At 50.5% G+C, this 17,636-nt stretch overlaps 1 protein-coding gene across 1 annotated transcript in view; it reads left to right on the top strand.

Moving 5' to 3' along the window:
* Positions 1 to 1,524, top strand: part of LOC130839852 (membrane-associated phosphatidylinositol transfer protein 3) — a 106,332-nt gene extending 104,808 nt beyond the window's left edge. The window contains exons 21-23 of the mRNA XM_057714430.1: positions 53 to 229; positions 357 to 498; positions 1,209 to 1,524. Coding sequence (XP_057570413.1) covers positions 53 to 229; positions 357 to 498; positions 1,209 to 1,411 — 522 coding nt within the window. The 3' untranslated portion in view covers positions 1,412 to 1,524. The remainder of the gene's footprint in view (positions 1 to 52; positions 230 to 356; positions 499 to 1,208) is intronic.
* The last annotated feature ends 16,112 nt before the right edge of the window (positions 1,525 to 17,636 follow it).

Genomic DNA, 17,636 nt, shown 5'->3' with positions numbered 1-17,636 from the left:
GGCTGCGGGCACCCTGGGTCCCTGCCTTACTGACCTGCAGCTCTTGGGGCAGGTGGAGGCCCCCAGCCAGTACCAGAGGGAGACCTGGAACCTGAGTAATGATGAGAAGATGCAGGCGGTGCCCATCCTCCACGGAGAAGGAAACCGGCTCTTCAAGCTGGGCCGCTACGAGGAGGCTTCTACCAAGTACCAGGAGGCCATCGTCTGCCTGAGGAACCTGCAGACCAAGGTGGGAGGCTGCCCGCCCGGGGCCTGGGAAGTGGGGTGCACGTCGGGGGAGCAGTCCTGCACTGGCCATGGCCACGGTGGGGAGGGCTTGGGGTGGGGGGAGCAGCAGACCTTTCTCCACCTGGCAGGAGAAACCCTGGGAGGTGCAGTGGCTGAAGCTGGAGAAGATGATTAACACCCTGATCCTGAACTACTGCCAGTGCCTGCTGAAGAAGGAGGAGTACTACGAGGTGCTGGAGCACACCAGCGACATCCTCCGGCACCACCCAGGTGGGCGGGGCGAGGAGGGACAGGTGGGCGGGGTCGATCCGCCCAGGGGCCCAGCGTCGAGTGCACAGACTTCCATGGCCCTCTCTCCTGACCCTGTCAAGGTATCAAAACTTGCCTCCACGTCGCAGGGTTTCCCCAAGCCTATAACGGTATCACAGGTGATGAGGATGGATGAGCCGTGCTTATAGTGGGAGGTATTTTATTTTAAGGTGCATTAGGACAAGATAAAAGTAGCTCACCAAACCTGTGTGGAGCAGTAAACAAGTTTTAAGAAAGGGGGCAATCAGTATAGGGGACAATATTAAGTACATTTTAGTATCCGTGATGCGCGGATACGGCAATATTTGTGAAGACGATGTTTGAAGAACGTTAACAGCATCCCGCGCTTACTCTGCGACACGCACTAAATTCTCTGCACTTGTCATTTCATTTAACCCTCATCATGACGGTAAGGGACAGGGGCAGGGGCAGGGCCTGGAGCTCGCACCACTTGGGGCGCCTCTCTAAGAAAAGAATAGCAAGCTGTGAATGTAAAATTAATGACAGGGCCTTGGAGGGGTCCGCGGGGCGGCAGGCGAGTGGGTAGCATCCGTCTCGTGGACGGGGGAGATGGGCTCGGGAGGTGCAGAGTGGGGAGGATGGTGGTCAAGGCTGGAGGGGGGGGCTGCCTCTGGGGCTGGGCGGTGGGTCCAGCCACAGCTTCCCCGCAGGCATCGTGAAGGCCTACTACGTGCGGGCCCGGGCTCACGCCGAGGTGTGGAACGAGGCAGAGGCCAAGGCGGACCTGGAGAAAGTGCTGGAGCTGGAGCCGTCCATGCGGAAGGCAGTGCAGAGAGAGCTGAGGCTGCTGGAGAACCGCGTGGAGGAGAAGCGCGAAGAGGAGCGGCTGCGCTGCCGGAAGATGCTGGGCTAGTGCGCAGGCGCCGGGCCTCCTGCCTCCATCCTGCCTCCATCCCGCCTCCAGCCGCCACCTGCCGCCCCACCTACCGCCCCCACCTCCCCCCTCCACCCCCGCCGCACTGACCCCTCCGCTTCCGGCGGACAGCAGCGCGCCGGGCAGCTAGCGGATCGCCTGGCCATTTCTGGTTCAGTTGGCCAGGATTTGGGGGTCACTTTTTAAACTTTTAAATTAATTTTAAGAATCAGAATAGTACCTGTGTCAACTAAAAAAGTAATGTACAATCTAGAAGTTGAGAATTATGGTTTAATCACCCGACTTTCTGAGGACTCTCGCCCCAGAAGACAGCCTCTCAGATAGCTCTACAAGACTGCTCCAGAAGAGGTAAGGGAGAAGCCAGGATATATAGGAGTTTTTGCAACAAAGACCAGGTAGTCCGAACATCAAAAGATTACTGTTAATTAAGGAAAGTCAGATATCTCAAGTTAAAGAATTTAGCACTTTTTTATGTACGGGAAGATGCAAGAATCTGGGCTCCTTGGAATCATTCCTTCCAGATGCACCTTAACTATCAATGTCTAGGTTCAGTATCCTGCTTTTCTCCATCCTGAATCCTCTCAGGGTGCACACTGGGGGTGGCTGTAGTGTCTGATGGCTGCAACATCCTTTGTTTACTGATATGGCAAGCAACATTTTTTATTGACACAGGCCAGAGTTAAAAAAAAAAAAAAAAAAAAAAAAGAAACCCAGAGGGCACAGAAGAGCTTATGAATAAAAGTGGTTTCCTGCCCTACCTCTCGCATCTTTTAGCCCAGAGCTAGCAGTTTTAACGGACCCTGTTTTTTACTCTTTTGGTAGTTTTCTCTGTCTCTGTATAATATGTTTAAGTCAGTTTCCCCGCGTGTCCTTTTTATCCCATGTCAATGAAAAGTGAGAATTGAATGCTCTGATGCTTTCTGATCCCTTCCTTCCTTCCCCCTCTTCTAACTTTGGGTAGTTATATTGCTGGTTCTTTGCTTGGTTATTTTTGTAACTTGGTACTTTGTCTAGACTCTCTACTGGGTCGCAGGGACTCTCTTCTGTGTAGGATGAGGGTGGCAGTGCTGGGATCTCCCCTCCCATCTCCCACTTCTTCCTCCCTAACCGGTCTGATGTATCTTTACTCTCCCATCATCCTGGCTGTTATCTCAGTGTTCTGTCTGTCACTAAGTTGTCTTCTGTGCTTTGTCCATTGGTTGACTTTAAAATTCGAAAATCAATAGACATCATCTACGTGAATATGGCTGTGTAATGTGATTGCATTTTTGTGTAGTTCCAAATTCATGACCCCTGGACCACCAGAATGAAGGTATTCCAGGCTTCTATAGTAGCAGCATCTATTTTAACATGGGGAATTTTTTTTCCCTTCTTCTTCCCTTTTGCAGCACTAGGAGATTTGAGGTTTAAGTCCTCCCACCATGGAGGAAAGGGTTAATTTTTGATTGATTCAGGCTTGGTGTCTGATGGGCTGCCAGGTGTCCTGTCAGAGAACCAGGTGGAGATTTTAGAGGAGGTCAAAGGAAGGAGACATTATGACCTGCAGAAGCCAGAAGGGAGGTATGTCCTGAGGCTGGAAAGAAGTCTCTGAGCTAGAGAAGGAGGAGCAGGGTGGCGGCTGGGGGATGAGAGCAGAGGGGACCTTCACCTGCTCCTGACTGCCCTGGAAGAAAGGCCTGGGTGGTGTCTGGACAGCCAGAGTCTCAGGGGCTGCTCAGAAGCAGATGAAGAGCCCGGCAAATGGCATTATGTGAGGACAGGACTGTGGCCTACGGCCTTCTCAGCCTCCACCATCCTGTCCATCTTCTGTGTGCAGTGTCCCCACCACTGCCCCTTTTCCTGGGGACAGTGAGGATCTCACTTCATCTCTGGTTCCCCCCAGCAGGACTGATGCCTGAATGTGTCTCAGGACCCTGCATGGCCCTGTCCAATGCATCCTGGGTGGAAGTCTCCCCTCCTGATGCCCCAGGACATTTGCAAGCCCAAGAAAAAAGAGGGGTAGAGGCCAGGACCCCTGCGAAGTGTGGCAGGAGACACCATGGCATTTGTACTTGAGGGGGCATTGAACTCAAACAACTGGAGACCCCCTTTCCTCCCTGAAGCTGGAGCAGCCATTAGGGATGTTTCTGTTACAAAAACCCCAGGAATTCCTTCTCACACGACATCCAGTGGATTAAAATCAAGACACATTTTAGCTCGTGACTTTCAGGGCTAGCTTTCCCCCAGCCTCATCTGCACCCAGCATTTCTCTTTTTTTTTTAACTGCCTGAGTCTCTGCTTTTATTAATCCAATCCTGGTCTTGCTCGTGCTGCCCAGAAGACTTTTAACTCTAGATTGTTGGCCTGACCTTGGCCATCATTCATTCACCTGGTCCCACCACTAGTTACTGCTGCCCTCTCAAATCTGCACCCAGTGTTTCTAGTTGCCTGTCTTTTCTTTTTAAATGGGGGCCACAAGTCATAATGTGCCTTTGACATACCCTCAGGTTTACGCAGCCTCTTCATTGTGGTTTTTGCAGGTGTCTCTTCTTTCCTGGTCCAGCCCTCTTGGCATCTTCTCAGTGGACTTCCCTCTGCTAATTTGTCTCATCAAGCACACTTCTTACTTGTTTGTAGGCTTCTCGTGTGTGTGTGTGTGTGTGTGTGTGTGTGTGTGTGTGTGTGTGTATGTGAGAGAGAGAGAGAGAAAGAGAGAGAGAACAGGGACACATCATCCTCTTGTTACTGTCACCCCAAGGCAGCGAATGAGACAACATTACCACTTTTCAGAAACCACGGCATCTCATCCTTCACCTCACTAGCACCAGGAAGGCGGAATGCAGAGACAAGGAGAACTGACTCTGGGCCCCACAGCAGGCAGCCTCCCCATCCAGGTCTCTGACCCTTGCACTGTCTTCCTTGTACCTCCAAGGAGGTCTTGGCTTGCCAGCTCTAGGTGGATGGATGCAGGAGGTAGCAGGGGCACCTCCTGAGAGTCCCTTTTGACTATTTCCAAGGGATCTAGCTAGAAGCCTTTGTTTTTGAGCAGCCAGCAGAGGGCAGCAGAGAACAAGCAGATTGTAGTTCCTGGTCCAGAAGCTGAACTTGGCAGAGAGATCTTTGGGCTCCAGAGTTGGCAACTTTCCGCGTGCCCTGGTCACCCCCACTCCTACAGGGTCAGGCTGGCTGGCGATAGGGAAGAGGTGTTTAGAACCATGGACTCAGCATGCCAGTAGATTAGGGTCTCAGTCCCATCCCCTTGTTCAGATGGGGAAACTGAGGCTTAGAGAAGGCCAGTAACATCCTAGATCCCATCTCAAAGCTGGGGTAGACCCAGGATTAGCATCTAAGTTTCCAGGCTCTGGGCTGGGCCTTTTTGTTCTACACGGTGTTGCATCTTTCACCCAACAGTCCATACGTGGGTACGGTGTATTTTTTGAAAAATGAAAGGAGAAAAATATGAAACTTCCATCAGAGAGCACCCCAGAGCATGTCTGTAGGCTTAGTTTGGCAGCAATTAGAGGGGTAAACAGGAGCAGGGCTGTGTGGGTCTCAGCCCCTGTTACTGGACTGTGAGGTAACCTGACACTGAGGCCAAACAAACCGAAACGTCCGCCTTTGGAGCAGAGAAAGGTGTATTGTAGAGCCGTGCAAGGGGATGGGTGGTTCGTGCTCCCCAAACTCCCCAAAGGTTTCAGCAAAGCATTTTTAAAGGCCAGGTGAGGGAGGGGTTGTTGTTCGCAGACTTCTTGGTGCCAGAATCCTTTTTTCTGGCTGCTGTTCACACCTCGGTCAGGTCATGGTGTTTCTGTAAACCTTCAACAAGACAAAGGTTATTCTCAGTTCTGCAACTTTTTACTCTAGATGAATGGAAAAGTGTTACACCCTTAAAGGTCAGAGCCTCCAGAATGGGCTATCATGTCTATTTCAGGCTGTAGGCAACAGTTCTTAACAGGAAGCAAAAGCAATAGAACACAAAGGTTAAAGTGAAAGAAACAGATGTAATATGGAATCATGGGTGTCATTCCCTGTTAGCTCCCCCCGAACCTGCTCCATCCCTCTGAGAATCATTACTGCTTAACCAAGGCATTTGTTGCCAGATGTGAGCCACCCTCCTGACGTCTGTCTAGCTGGGGTGGACATGGACCCAAGGCCAGAGAGTGATTTGGGAGGGCAGCAGGGGGCTGGGGGCTGGGCAGAGGGACCCCCTTGGGTATTGTGCAGGGGTGTTGGGTTTCTAGTCCTACTGTAGCTAGTTACCACAAACTTAATGGCTTAAAAAAGCACAAATGTAGTCCATTACAATTCTGGAGGTCAGAAGTCCTAAAATGGGTCAGTAGGGTCATTTTCTTTTTGGAGGCCCCAGGGGAGAATCCATTTCCTTACCTTTTCCAGCTTCTAGAAGCCCTTGCATGCCTTGGCTTGTGGCCGCATCCTCTGTCTCCAAAGCCAGCAGAGCAGCATCCTCCATTCTCTCTCTGTGTCTCTCTCCTTCCTTCATCACATCCCCTCTGCTTGTGAGCCCCGCCCCCTTATAAGCACCCTTGTGGGTACATTGGGCTCACCTGGATAATCCAAGATCACCTCCCCATCTCCAGGCCCTTAACTTAATCCCACGTGCAAAGTCCCTTCTACCACGAAGGTGAGCTATTCATGGGTTCTGGAGATTAGGATGTGGGCATCTTTGGAGGCCATTATAGAGCCTGCCGCAGCCAGCTGGTCTCTTGTTGTCCCCAGATCTGTTCTCTGGCCTGCTCTGTCCCCTGAGAGGCTCCACAGGATGACGTGGCCCAGCTCCCTGGCCCTCCAGCCTCTGGTTGGGTTTGGCTGACAGGAGGTACCAACAGGAGGTCTGCATGGGAGGAGAATAAGGCTGGGTCTTTGTTTCTCCCCCTCCCTCTTTGCCAGGCTGTGGTTTTGCCATGTCTCTGCTCTTGGCCCTGTGGTCACAGTTGGGGTCAGGGAGCCCTTCTGGGCCACAGCTCTCACTGCTCCCCAGAGCAGCAGCCCCTCCCCTGGTCCTTCACCCCTGCTAGTCCCCAGGTGCCCCTCATTCTTTGCTGGTTTCTCCAACCCCATCTGCCCCTTCATTCAGCTCTCTGTGGCGGCACCTTCAACTGGGCCCCCTGTTCTCTGCTAATCAGGCATCAGGTCTCCTCCAGACTGGAGGGAGGGGAGGAAAGCTGAGAGGTAGAGACACAGGCGCAGGGTCCCCCAGCCAGTCAGGGGCAGGGGTGGGATTTGCATTCGGACCCACATGAATGAGTCAGCACCTTCCTGCCCCGCTGGGCGTGGCCCCCTCTCAGGAGGTGTGGACCCCTTCAATGGCAGAACCCTTGTCATGAGAGGGGCTCTCAGCTAGAAGGAGCATCGCAGGGTTCGGTGTGCATCCTGAAGTTGATGGCACGGCGAAAGGCTATAGCGCATGCCCAGGAGCTGCTGGTCACAGGCCAGGCCGCCTCCTTGTGCGTGAGAAACGGCCAGGCAACCTCAGTCAGATGCATTTAGCCAAGAATTCAACCTTCAACCACGCGGGCTCTGCTGGAGGCTTGGTGTGAGCCCCGGGGACGGATGGGGGCCCCTTTTTGAGTGCTTTCTCCCTGCTTCACGGCGGGCAGGGTTGGTGCCACTTGGCAGAGGAGCCTCAGCTCTGGGGGGGTGGGGGCTTCTGCCTGCCCGGGTCACACAGCTGGACGCAGCATGTGGCACCGGCAAGAATGACCCAGACTAAAGAGTGGAGCCGGCATTTCGTTTAATTTCCTGCAAGGCTATCGCTCCTATAGGTGAGGGTGGAGAGAGCTGGGGAGGGAGGGGCCACCTGGGCCTTCCCTGGCTCCTGATTTGCCCCGAAAAATAGATGCTTCATGGAAAGTGCTGGAGTCCTGGCTCCCTCATGTCCACCATTGCGTGATGGCAGCCTGGCAGCCCGGGTTTGAGGCCTCTGAGAGCCTCCATCTGGATGCCTGGTTTTCACTCCTTCTCCCTGGTCTCCCCATGTCCCGGACTGGAGACTCCGTTTTGAACTTCACCTTGATTGATCAGCCCGCAAATGAGGGACCACCTTGACTGCCTCCGCCTCCGAGTACCCACTGTTTGAGGGGAGGCTGCCCCCTGCACAGTCTCTTCCCCCATCCCTCCCCTCTCAGGGCTTTCAAGGAAGGGTTAGGTATGGCCCCATTCTTATTTATGGTTGTTTCGCGTGTGCAGAGTTCCTGGCCTAATTACAATTGCTCCATTACTTCAGGTATTCTCATTAGTGCGAGAATCTGATGAACAAAGATTCTCGCCTTTCCTCCTGCCGCCAATAAAAATATCATTTGAAGATGTAGTGGAGCATTTGTCTCTCCTCGGCAGTCTCGAGCCTGGCAGCTTTTACTGAGTGTGACAATCTCTGGAGGGCAGAGAATTTCGTTGGCTTTGTTCTCTGCCGCATCCTCAGTAGCTAGAATAACGCCTGCCCCGTACTATGGGCTCAGACATACTGGCTGAAAGAGTCCATTTCTTTATGAAAAACACATCTCCATTCTTACATGTGTAAGGACCCGCAGAAAGCATCTGACAGCTTGTTTTGCAGATGGAGAAACTGAGGGCCAGAGACGAGAAGGGACACGTCCAAGGTCAAACCAGTGAGGCTGTGACAGATCCAGGGCTGGGAGGAAATGTGCTGCCGTGTAGCCAGCATTCTCCACCAGTGCACTTACACTTTGTGGCTCTGCATCCCAACATTTTCTTTCTGCCTCACCAATTTTTTTTTCTGTACTCATTGGTGGCGTGATAGGATGCCCCCCCTCTTTTCAAACCTCCACCCACGCTCTGTTCTTCTCCTGAATGTCTTACGAGGCCCCTGGTTGGCCTGCCTCCTGGCCGACAAGCTCAGCTGTCCCAGCCCCCAGTTGCGGCTGCCCATGGGTCTCACCTCCCCAGCTTACGTTAGGAAGGAAGGGAGGAGACCTACGTTCTGCAGAGCTGGATGCCTGGGGCGGGATGCGACCACAACCAAGCTGCCATCTCCTTGATGAGTTAGGAGAGAGACACCCAGAGACAGGGCAGAGGGATGTCTCTCCAGGCGGTGACAGGTTAGCAGCATAACTGGGGTGCGGTCGGCAACCTCTTTCTCCCCTTGTGGCCTGAGAAATAGGGAAGCGAGTTGGTAAGGGATAGAGGAATGAGACAGATGTGTAGAGAGGAGAGAGGGGGGAGAGGAAGAAAAGGAAGATAAGAGGGAGAGGAAGAGGCAGAAAAAGGAGAAAGAATTTTTAAGATCTGATTCCCTGTGTGCGATACCCATGTATACTAATGATAAGTCAAACCTTCTACAGAAGCTGTCAAAACATCCTAACTAGACCCTCCTAAAGGAAGAGTTGGATGGGATTAGCTGGCAGACAAATGCCCACTTCACCAAGATCTGCTGCAGAATGACCTTGAGCCCATATCTGAGGCTCAGGCAGGAAGGGATGAGAGTTGCTCTGTCCAGCAGGAAGATAATACAAGTCACGAAGGGAGCTTGCGATTTTCTAGTAGCCGCATTAAAGAAATAAAAAAGGAAATAGTGTTAATTTTAATCCAATCTATCAAGAATATTATCATTATGATTCATGAGACACTTTGCACTCTGATTCTCACACTAAGTCTTTGAAGTGTATTTGATGCTTCCAGCACATCGCAGTTCAGACCAGCTGAATTCTAGGTGCTCAGTCATCACACAGGTTAGTGGCTGCTGTATTGATAGTGAATGTACACCCACTCCTGTTTGGACCCTGGACACCGTAAACTCATTGTAGTCATTCTTGAGCTTCATAGAAACATGACCCAACAGTATGTTCTCCCCTGTGTTCTCTCACTGCAACAGTGCATAGCCCAGTGTATTCATCTAGAGGCGTGTTCCGGGAGGTCTTTGGCCAGGGGGCACTGATGATAGTTTTGGTGGGGGCTGGGGAGACAGACAACAAACCAAAAAAGGCCACAATCACCATCATCTGGTTGTGATGAGGGCTCTATGACAGGCTGGGGGGGCCTGCCACTTACAGTTGTGCAGGTTGTGCACTGCACAATTCCAGGGGCCCCCCTATTTACTTCATTGCTATCTTGGATATGTGCAGTTATGGCAGATCCCCAGGAGATGGCAGTACAGTGTCTTAAGGAAAGGGTAGCTTTTCCTAATTTGCACAGTGGCCGTGCAGCTGGCTAGTGGCAGGCTGCATGTTTCAGCTACGTTGGCCTGTGAATGTTAGTTTCTGAGGGCAGGGCCTGAGGATGTCCCCATCTGGTACTATGGGCAGTAGCAGTTGGCCAGAGCCAGGCTAGGAGGGGCAGCCGATGCCTGGGACCCTGGGCTTTCCCCTCCATGCATCAGAACCTCATCCTTGAAGGGTGTGGCATGAGGGAGGGGTAGCCAGGGCTGGGATTGGTAGTTAAGACAGGAGGAGGGGTGGTGGCCTCTGGGTTGATCGCCCCTGTAGACTGGTTCCTATTAGATCATTGAAGGCATCCTCCCCATCCCCCTCACCACCCCCAGGAAGCTCTGGGAGGATTTCCACCCTCCATGCCCCAGCTCTGAGTCTGTCTTGCTGGGGTTCTGATCTGAGGGTTGAGGGTGAGTCTCATTCCCCCACCGTGGTGCAGGCGTCCTGCTCTTTCTCAGGACTCACACGTGGCCCCTGCCTCTGGTACTGTGTGTGAGCCGACATCGAGTTTCTCCAGGTCGCCCTGTGGTGCAGGAGAACCTCTTCGTCTCTTCAGAACTGTCCCCACCTCTGCTCCCTGCCTTCTGCCCCAGAGGCTGATCTGTATGGACACGGCTCCCTCTGGCTATGGTTGGGCTCCTCCCAGCCTCTCCAGAGGGGAGTGAGGTCAGGGTTTTGTTTCATCTGCTTTCTTTCTGGGGGAATCTCCTGGCCTGACTGATTGAAGGTCACATCTTCTTCTAAGGCAGCCCTCTGCACCCCACCCCAACTGTTTTAGTTTCCTGTGGCTGCTGTAAGAAATCGCCACATATTTGGTGGCTTAAAACAACACAGATGCACTATCTTACGGTTCTGGAGGTCAGAAGTCTGAAATGAGTCTGAGGGGACTAAAATCCAGGGGTCGGCAGGGTTCTGTTCCTTCTGGAGGCTCTGGGAGCAGAATTCCTTCCTTCCCCTTCCAGCTTCTCCATCTGGGCTGCCTGCATCCCTTAGCTTGTGGCTCTACATCATCCACCCCTGCTTCTGTCACCACACCTTCTCTGATTCTCTGTCTCTTGTAAGGACTTTTGTGATTACACTGGGTCCACCCCAATCATTCTGTGTCATATTTCCACCTCAAGATCACATTTGCAAAGTCCCTTTCTCCGTGTATGGTAACACATTCACAGGTTTTGGGATTTCTTAGGACCTGGACACCTTTGGGGGACCATTATTCTGCTGACCATACCTTATTTCGGAGTTCTGGTGACCGCATCCTCTCCTCCTTCCTAGAGTGGTAACGGGCCATGGCTGTTACTAGTCTGGGGTACTGCACTGTTGCATATGGTTTCACTACATCCTGCCCTTGCTTTTATAAAGTCTCCTTTCAAAACTTTCCTCAAATTACCCAAAGCGAGGGTGCTATTGGATCCCCGCTGCTTGGATTCCTGCTGAAGCTTGGCTGATGCACCTGTGCAGTTAATGTAGTCTTTCCAGCAATCTCCGATGTGGATTTTTTACTTTCCCCCCTCCTCCCCAAATATCCATTTTATCTTTGAGGAGTTCAAGGGCTGGGAAAAGTTATGTAACTTGTCCAAGGTTACCTGGGTAGGTCACAGCAGAGCTGGGATTTGAACCAGAACTAACTCTGACCCCAGAGCAGAGCTCTCCCTCCGGCTGTCAGTGACTCTTGTAGCCTGGACTGGAATTTTTCCATCCATTAAGCATTCACTCTCTGATTGGTGACATTGTAGTGATTTTCATAAAATACAGGCGACTGTTCCTCAGTGGTCCTCTTGGCTGTCCTCTTGCATTGGGACATTGGGACATTGCTGCTGTCATTTTGGTTGTCCAGTTAAAGCTGACCATGGCTGTTGTCCATTTGCCGTAATGATCCCTGGGGGTCCTTCAGAGATCATCTCAGGGACACCCGTCCTGCTATCTCCAGGGCCACATCAGAGGTCAGTACAGAATGCAGGGAAAGAGCGCGGGCTCTGGAGTTAGACAGGCTTGGATCCCTAACCCAGTCTGACCACTTATCAGCTGTGTGATGTAGTGCAAGTTACTTAACCTCTCTGAGCCATAGTTTCCTATTTGTACAATGGAGATGGTGATTGCTGCTACCTTATGGGGTAGTTGGGAGGACTGAATTTGTTAATACGCATTCTGAAGGACTTAGAAAGGCTGACCGTGACAGTGAGTGACCATGCTGGCTGCTTGTATTATTACCATCACCCTGCATGCTGTCACCTCAGGGTCACCTCTACACATCCTTTGGCCGCACCCCAGCAGCCCCAGCCTTACGTTCACCTTCAGAAAGCCCTGTGTTCAGGTGCCCTCTGTATCCTGGCAGAAGCCCTGCTGCCTGGCTCCAGGTGAGAGTGAATTTTCACAGCCATCTTGTAACCCTGGCAGCTCCTGCCAGTGTGGGAGTGAGGGATACGTAGCCTCGGGGAGCCTGCTGTGTATTTTGTGCCAATGCGAACAGTGCGACCTTTTGCAGAATCCCTTTTTTGTAATAAATATTGCAAACGGCCAACACTGAACCTTCAGTTCTTTTGCAGCTACTTTTCAGGACCCCTTTGGGGAATTCTTAGCAAGAAAAGTGACACCGATCTCAAGACTTCGTATTCATCCTGCTGACAACTTTGCATGTGTCTCTTAGAAATGCCTTTTCTTTTCCTGGGACTTCGCATCTCTGGCGGGCTCCTCAGGGCTGCCCTGTCCGTTCAGCAGGGTGGGCATCACAAGGCCCCCATCTCCATCTGGGGCTTGTAAACGGCCCTGAGTTCAGATCTGAGGAAGGAACATGAAAGACATGTTTTGGCCCACCGGGAGGGGAGGCTTGGCAGTGGGGTAGCAGCAGCAAAGAGGCTTCCGCTGATTCAGTGAAGCCATCAGCTGTCTCTCCAAATGCTCCTTCCCCTCTATGCCTTGTTTTGGTTCATTTAGAGAACAGCTGCCCTCTATGGGAACCGATTTCTGGTGGTGTGCGGAAGCCAGCTTCCCAGGAAGGCTGCTGGCATGGAATTGGCAGGTTAGCTGGGGATTTAGAGCCGGGGATCATCCGAGTGTGTCACTTAAAAGCTTTCTTCCCTTCGTGAGGAGCCCCTATCATGTCAGATGAGTAACCTGGTTATTCCTTGGGAGAGTACAAAGTAGCTTGAGAGCCTAGAACTATGGTAGAAGGAGCCCGGTGACAGACCAGATGAGTGGTCACCAAAGTCTTTTCCTTCTGTCCCTGGGCACACGCTGACCTCCTTCCCAGTTCTCCCTGCAGTTCGATGGGCCCATGTGCCTGAGCTCTGGTCAATGGAATGCGGGTGGTGGTGATGTGCTTCTTCCGGACTTGGTCCCTAAAACTCTCACATGATCGCCTTCCTATCTGCCAAATGATGATGCCCAAGTGTCACTGAAACCACTTGCTTCGTGGACCATGTAACCAGGATGCTTCCGTTCACATGTCATCTCTGTCTTTTCCCCTCATCCTTCCTTTCTCTTTCTTTATCCTCAGTCTTCTGTTTCTCAGTTGTCTCCCATAAAATATTTTACTCCTTGTGTATAAGATTCCTGACTTTCAAACTATTGAATACTGACACTTTCTGGGGAGTCTATGTATTCCTACCCACACTGCCAAGAATGAGATCAGCAAAGCCAGTAATATTCCAAATGGAGGACCCATTCTCCTAGGATGAAGATGAAGTTATGGAAAGTTGATAGCACTGCCTCCAGCTGCAAATCCAGATAACCCCTCAATATTGTGAAAAATTAACTTCTGGTTATCTTTGAAATGAAGAAACAGAAGCACAGATACTTAGTATCTCTCCGTAAATTTCACCGTGTGCTGGGCACAAGAGTTCAAGTCGCTGGCAAGGAAGAATGACTATGCCTTCATCTCCAAGTCCCCATTTTATGGGGCTTGCCCTTGTAACCCACCACAAGCCAAGTAAAATTCCATAGTCATCAAATTCATCAATAAGAATTTCTTCCCGCTAAAACTGAGATTGTTCTGTAAGTAAATCTCAAACAAGGGAATGCATCTAATTAGAATTATAATGATACTGCCCAACTTGCACGGTATTATTCCAACCCATTTTATTCTTTTTTAAATTGCCAATTTAAAAATACTTCCATTCGAAAGATACGCAAAGATTAGCTCTCAATTTTCAATTTTGGCTTCAATCTTAGTTTACTGGAGCATCTTTCACCAGTGGGCTTTTTTTTTTTTTCCTGCAACCTTCAGCTGCTGCATTAAAATCTCCTCAGGAGAGAAACACCCACTCTGGTTTTGAGTAAAAAAAAAGTGAAATTACTAAATAAAACATAAACTATCTAAAGAGACACAGGAAGCTGGAAAACAGATATGAAGGAATCGAGTTATCGCTGTGGGCTCACTGGGTCACAGCCTTGTGTCTTCCAAGGGAAAAAAGAATCCATCCAACAAATGGTTTAAAATAATAAAAACTGAAACCACACATCATCCTTTCATCTTGATGAGAGTCTAGTTCATAATAGCACTTTGTATGAGACAGTTTGGGAGGTTTTCTTTCCCCGTGTAGAATTGTTTGTTAGCTGAAGCATTGTAGCCTTGAAAAAGCACAGAATTACAGGGTGGGGTGCGGGGGGGGGGAGAGGACTGTGCTTCTTTCAGGAATGATCATCCTGGCAATCAGCATGTAATGGAAGAAAGAGCATGTTTAAATTAAAAGTATCCTTTAGAACACATATTCAAACATTCATTCTAATTTAATTACTTAAGCTATGTGTCCAACAGTGATATCAGACTATTGAACAAAACCAGCATCTTGACGTGGAGGCTGAAAGCTTCCTTTGTTGAGGAATCACTGGGTGTACACAGCCACATTTCCAAAAACGTGACATTTATTAAATTGAAGCTCTCCTGCCCTTCCTTCCCCAGGCTCTGGCCAAACAAGGGTCTGAACAAGGCTGCTGTGGGGAAGGAGAATGGCAGTTTCTTTTAGGGTAATTTCCAGACTACTCTGAACCAGGGATATCTTTTATGACTAAGTCTGAATTTCTAGATTTTAAACGTTATCTTTGTCCTATTAGGAAGCCTAGGCTTGAGCACATGTAGATCCCACTTGCCAGCTCTTTCCTTACTTCTTCCATCTTCCCAACACAGTTAAATCACAGTTTTGGCTAAATCAATATTTTGTGTTTGTATCATTATAACCGTATAAGTGTTTTCATGGCCAAGCCAGAGGTATGACACGATGATGCTTCCTTCACGTCCTTGTTTAGCTTTTTGCTTTCATTGTATTTCATTGAATCCCGTCTGGTCTCCATGGCTTTGACCATCAGGAATATACTGATGACTGCCACGTCCCTGTCTCTAGCCCAGACCTCTGCCTTGAACTCCAGACCTCTATATCCAGTCACCTTCTTAACATCTCCACTTGGATGTCCAGTAAGCTCTCAACCTTAATGTGTCTAAAACACTACCCCTTATCTTTCCTCCTCCCCTCCCTTCCTCCTGCTTTCACCTGTACTCTTCCCTCGCCCAGTGAGAGGCCACCCCATCCTTCCAACAGCTCAGGCTAGGAACTTTGGAGCCCTTCTGATGCTCCCCTTGCTCTCACACTCCACATTCAATCTCAGCAAATTCTGTGACCTGTACCTGCAAAATACACCCAGAATCTGTTTCTCACCACCTCCTTCTGCCATCGTCCTAGTCCGAGCCATCGTTAGCTCTTCCCACTCGGATTTTGACAGTATGCCCCATAATCGCTCCCTCCTTCCACCATTGTTCTCAGACAGTCTATTTCAACACAGCAGTTGCAGTGATTCTTTTAAAAGATGAGCTGTTCCCGTTGTCCCTTCGGATCTACTCTAGCTCTTGTCACGTTCTCTCCATGCCCTCAGAGGTTGACCATAGGGGCCAAATCAAGAGGATCCCTTGCTTTCTGGCTTGTGGTTGGGTTTGGCCAATGGGAGGCATTGGCAGGGGATCAAATAGTGGGAAAAGAGTGAGGTCAGGGGGCTTTGGGTTGGTTGTGTCTTGACTGAAGTTGGCAGCTCCCATCATGAAGCCCTCTCTGCAGTTATTCTCTCCAGATGCTGGTGACTGTTTCCTCCCCTTCAGGTCTAGAGATGGTCAGGACCCCTCACTGTTACCAGCTCTGGGTACCACTCTCTGCCTCTTGATTTCCCTTAACCCTGCCAACACTTTTGTAAATGGTGCTCTCATCACGGACTCCTCCATTGTTCCAGTGAGAGGACCGTGCATTTCCAGCTGAGACCTCTCTGATCAGCTTCTCTCACCCCATCCTTCTAGTGCCTACTCATCATTCTGATCTCAGCCCAAAGGTCACTTCCTTTAGGAAGCTTCACCCGAACACCCAAGACAAGATCAATGTAATGTTTTATGTGTTCCTAGAGCCCTCTTTTTATCCTTCAGGGCACTTTTTGGTGAGTTTAATCATTTGCTGTCTTCTTTTTCACTAGACGATGGGTCTCCAGAGATGGGTCTTGTGCCCATCGTCTTATCCCCAGACCTTAGCAGAGGGTCTGTGGGGACCCAGGAAACCTTGCTTCAATGAGGGAGTGAATGAATGACTGAAAAGACCCTCTCCTCCAAGAAGCCTTCCAGGGTCTTCCAGGAGAGCAGCCTCTCCCCTCTCTCAGCATCAGTGGCAATGACCCATGCCACTCTTGTAGCTTTGTCACTTTTTGCCTTGTTCTGTGTGGTTTGTGGCCCTTTCTGCCATCTCCCCCCACTCTGGTCTCTCTCTGGATGACCCAGGTCTCGCCCCTTTTGAATCTCCAGTGCCTTGAGCAGTGCTTGACACATAGTAGGTACACTGTAAACAGTTGAGAGGTAAATCAATGATGGAATGTCTCAGTTTGGGAACAAACCTCGTTGATCTGTGGCTCAACACCAGATGCTCTGGAGTGGCTTATTTAATTGTCATTTTCTTTGTGAATTAGTTAGTGTTTTATTTTAGTGTTGTTTTTTCCAAAGCTCTGTTTCTCCCTGGGCCTGCGGAGATTGCTTTGAACCAGGCTGATCAAATGCCGGGCAGCTGTGTGAGGAGGGAACACAGGGCTCGGGGGAGAAGGAAGCTGGAGGCGGGCAAAGCTGGAGCCCTGGAAACCACGGACCAAACCCCAAAGAATGCAACAGTCATGATGCCACAGCCAGAGAGACGGCTGAGCCCGCAGCCGCAGGACCAAATTCCTCTCTCAGGAGGTGCCTGGGGCTCAGAGACAACTGCTTGGCTGTGCAAGCGGGGCTGGTGCCTTCGACTCTAGCTGGCCCCAAGTCCTCACTTTCTCACCCCTGCCCGCTCCTGCCAGGCAACTGTCTTCAAGTCCAGCTGATTCCTTCCTCCAGGGAGTGGTGGGAGCAAAGGCATGGGCTCTGGGGCCAGACGGGTCTGAGTTTCCATCTTGGCTTTGGTACTTCTAGTTGTGTGACCTTGGCCTTCATCTCCCCAAGCCATAGTCTCCTCATCAACAAAGTAGGAATAATAATAATGCTTTTGCAGACTGTTGTGAGGATTAGAGGGGGTCACGAATCAGGAGTGATGTGCACAATGTGTGCTGTTAGCTTTGATTAAAATTGATGCCATTTTTGACTGTTGTCTTCATATTTGTTTCAGTGGCCTGAGGCCAGGCCTTTGGCTGCTATGAGGGTCCCTTTTTTGGGTGCTTGTATCCAGCCAGTGATGGAATGAGCTCCCCATCACTGGAGGTAATCAAGAAGCTACCACATGACTTTTGTTGGGTTTTATGCCCTGGATGGGAGTAGGGAGGGCCAGGGTGGTTGGCCTGGAGGGTCCCCATTCAGTTACTGAAGGAGAGATTTTTCATTCTGTTAAACAGTGAGTGGGGGACTCCATGTGTTAGCGTGCTGCCTGGCAATTAAAATTGGGAGAGTTTAATCCAGCTCCGTTGTTTGCCCTTTTAATCTTGTCTGTTGCCATGGGAACGGCAAGTGATTGCAATCACCACTGTTTATATTGTGAGCTCGCTCCGGTCAATACAGCTTTTGAAAAATAAGAAATACAAATCCTGACTTCGGCGTGCCACTCATTACTATT

The sequence above is a fragment of the Hippopotamus amphibius genome, chromosome 17 (genome assembly GCF_030028045.1).
Source record: "Hippopotamus amphibius kiboko isolate mHipAmp2 chromosome 17, mHipAmp2.hap2, whole genome shotgun sequence".
Lineage (NCBI taxonomy): Eukaryota > Metazoa > Chordata > Mammalia > Artiodactyla > Hippopotamidae > Hippopotamus > Hippopotamus amphibius.
The sequence above is the reverse complement of the archived record's forward strand: the minus strand, read 5'-3'. Positions and strand labels throughout refer to the sequence as shown.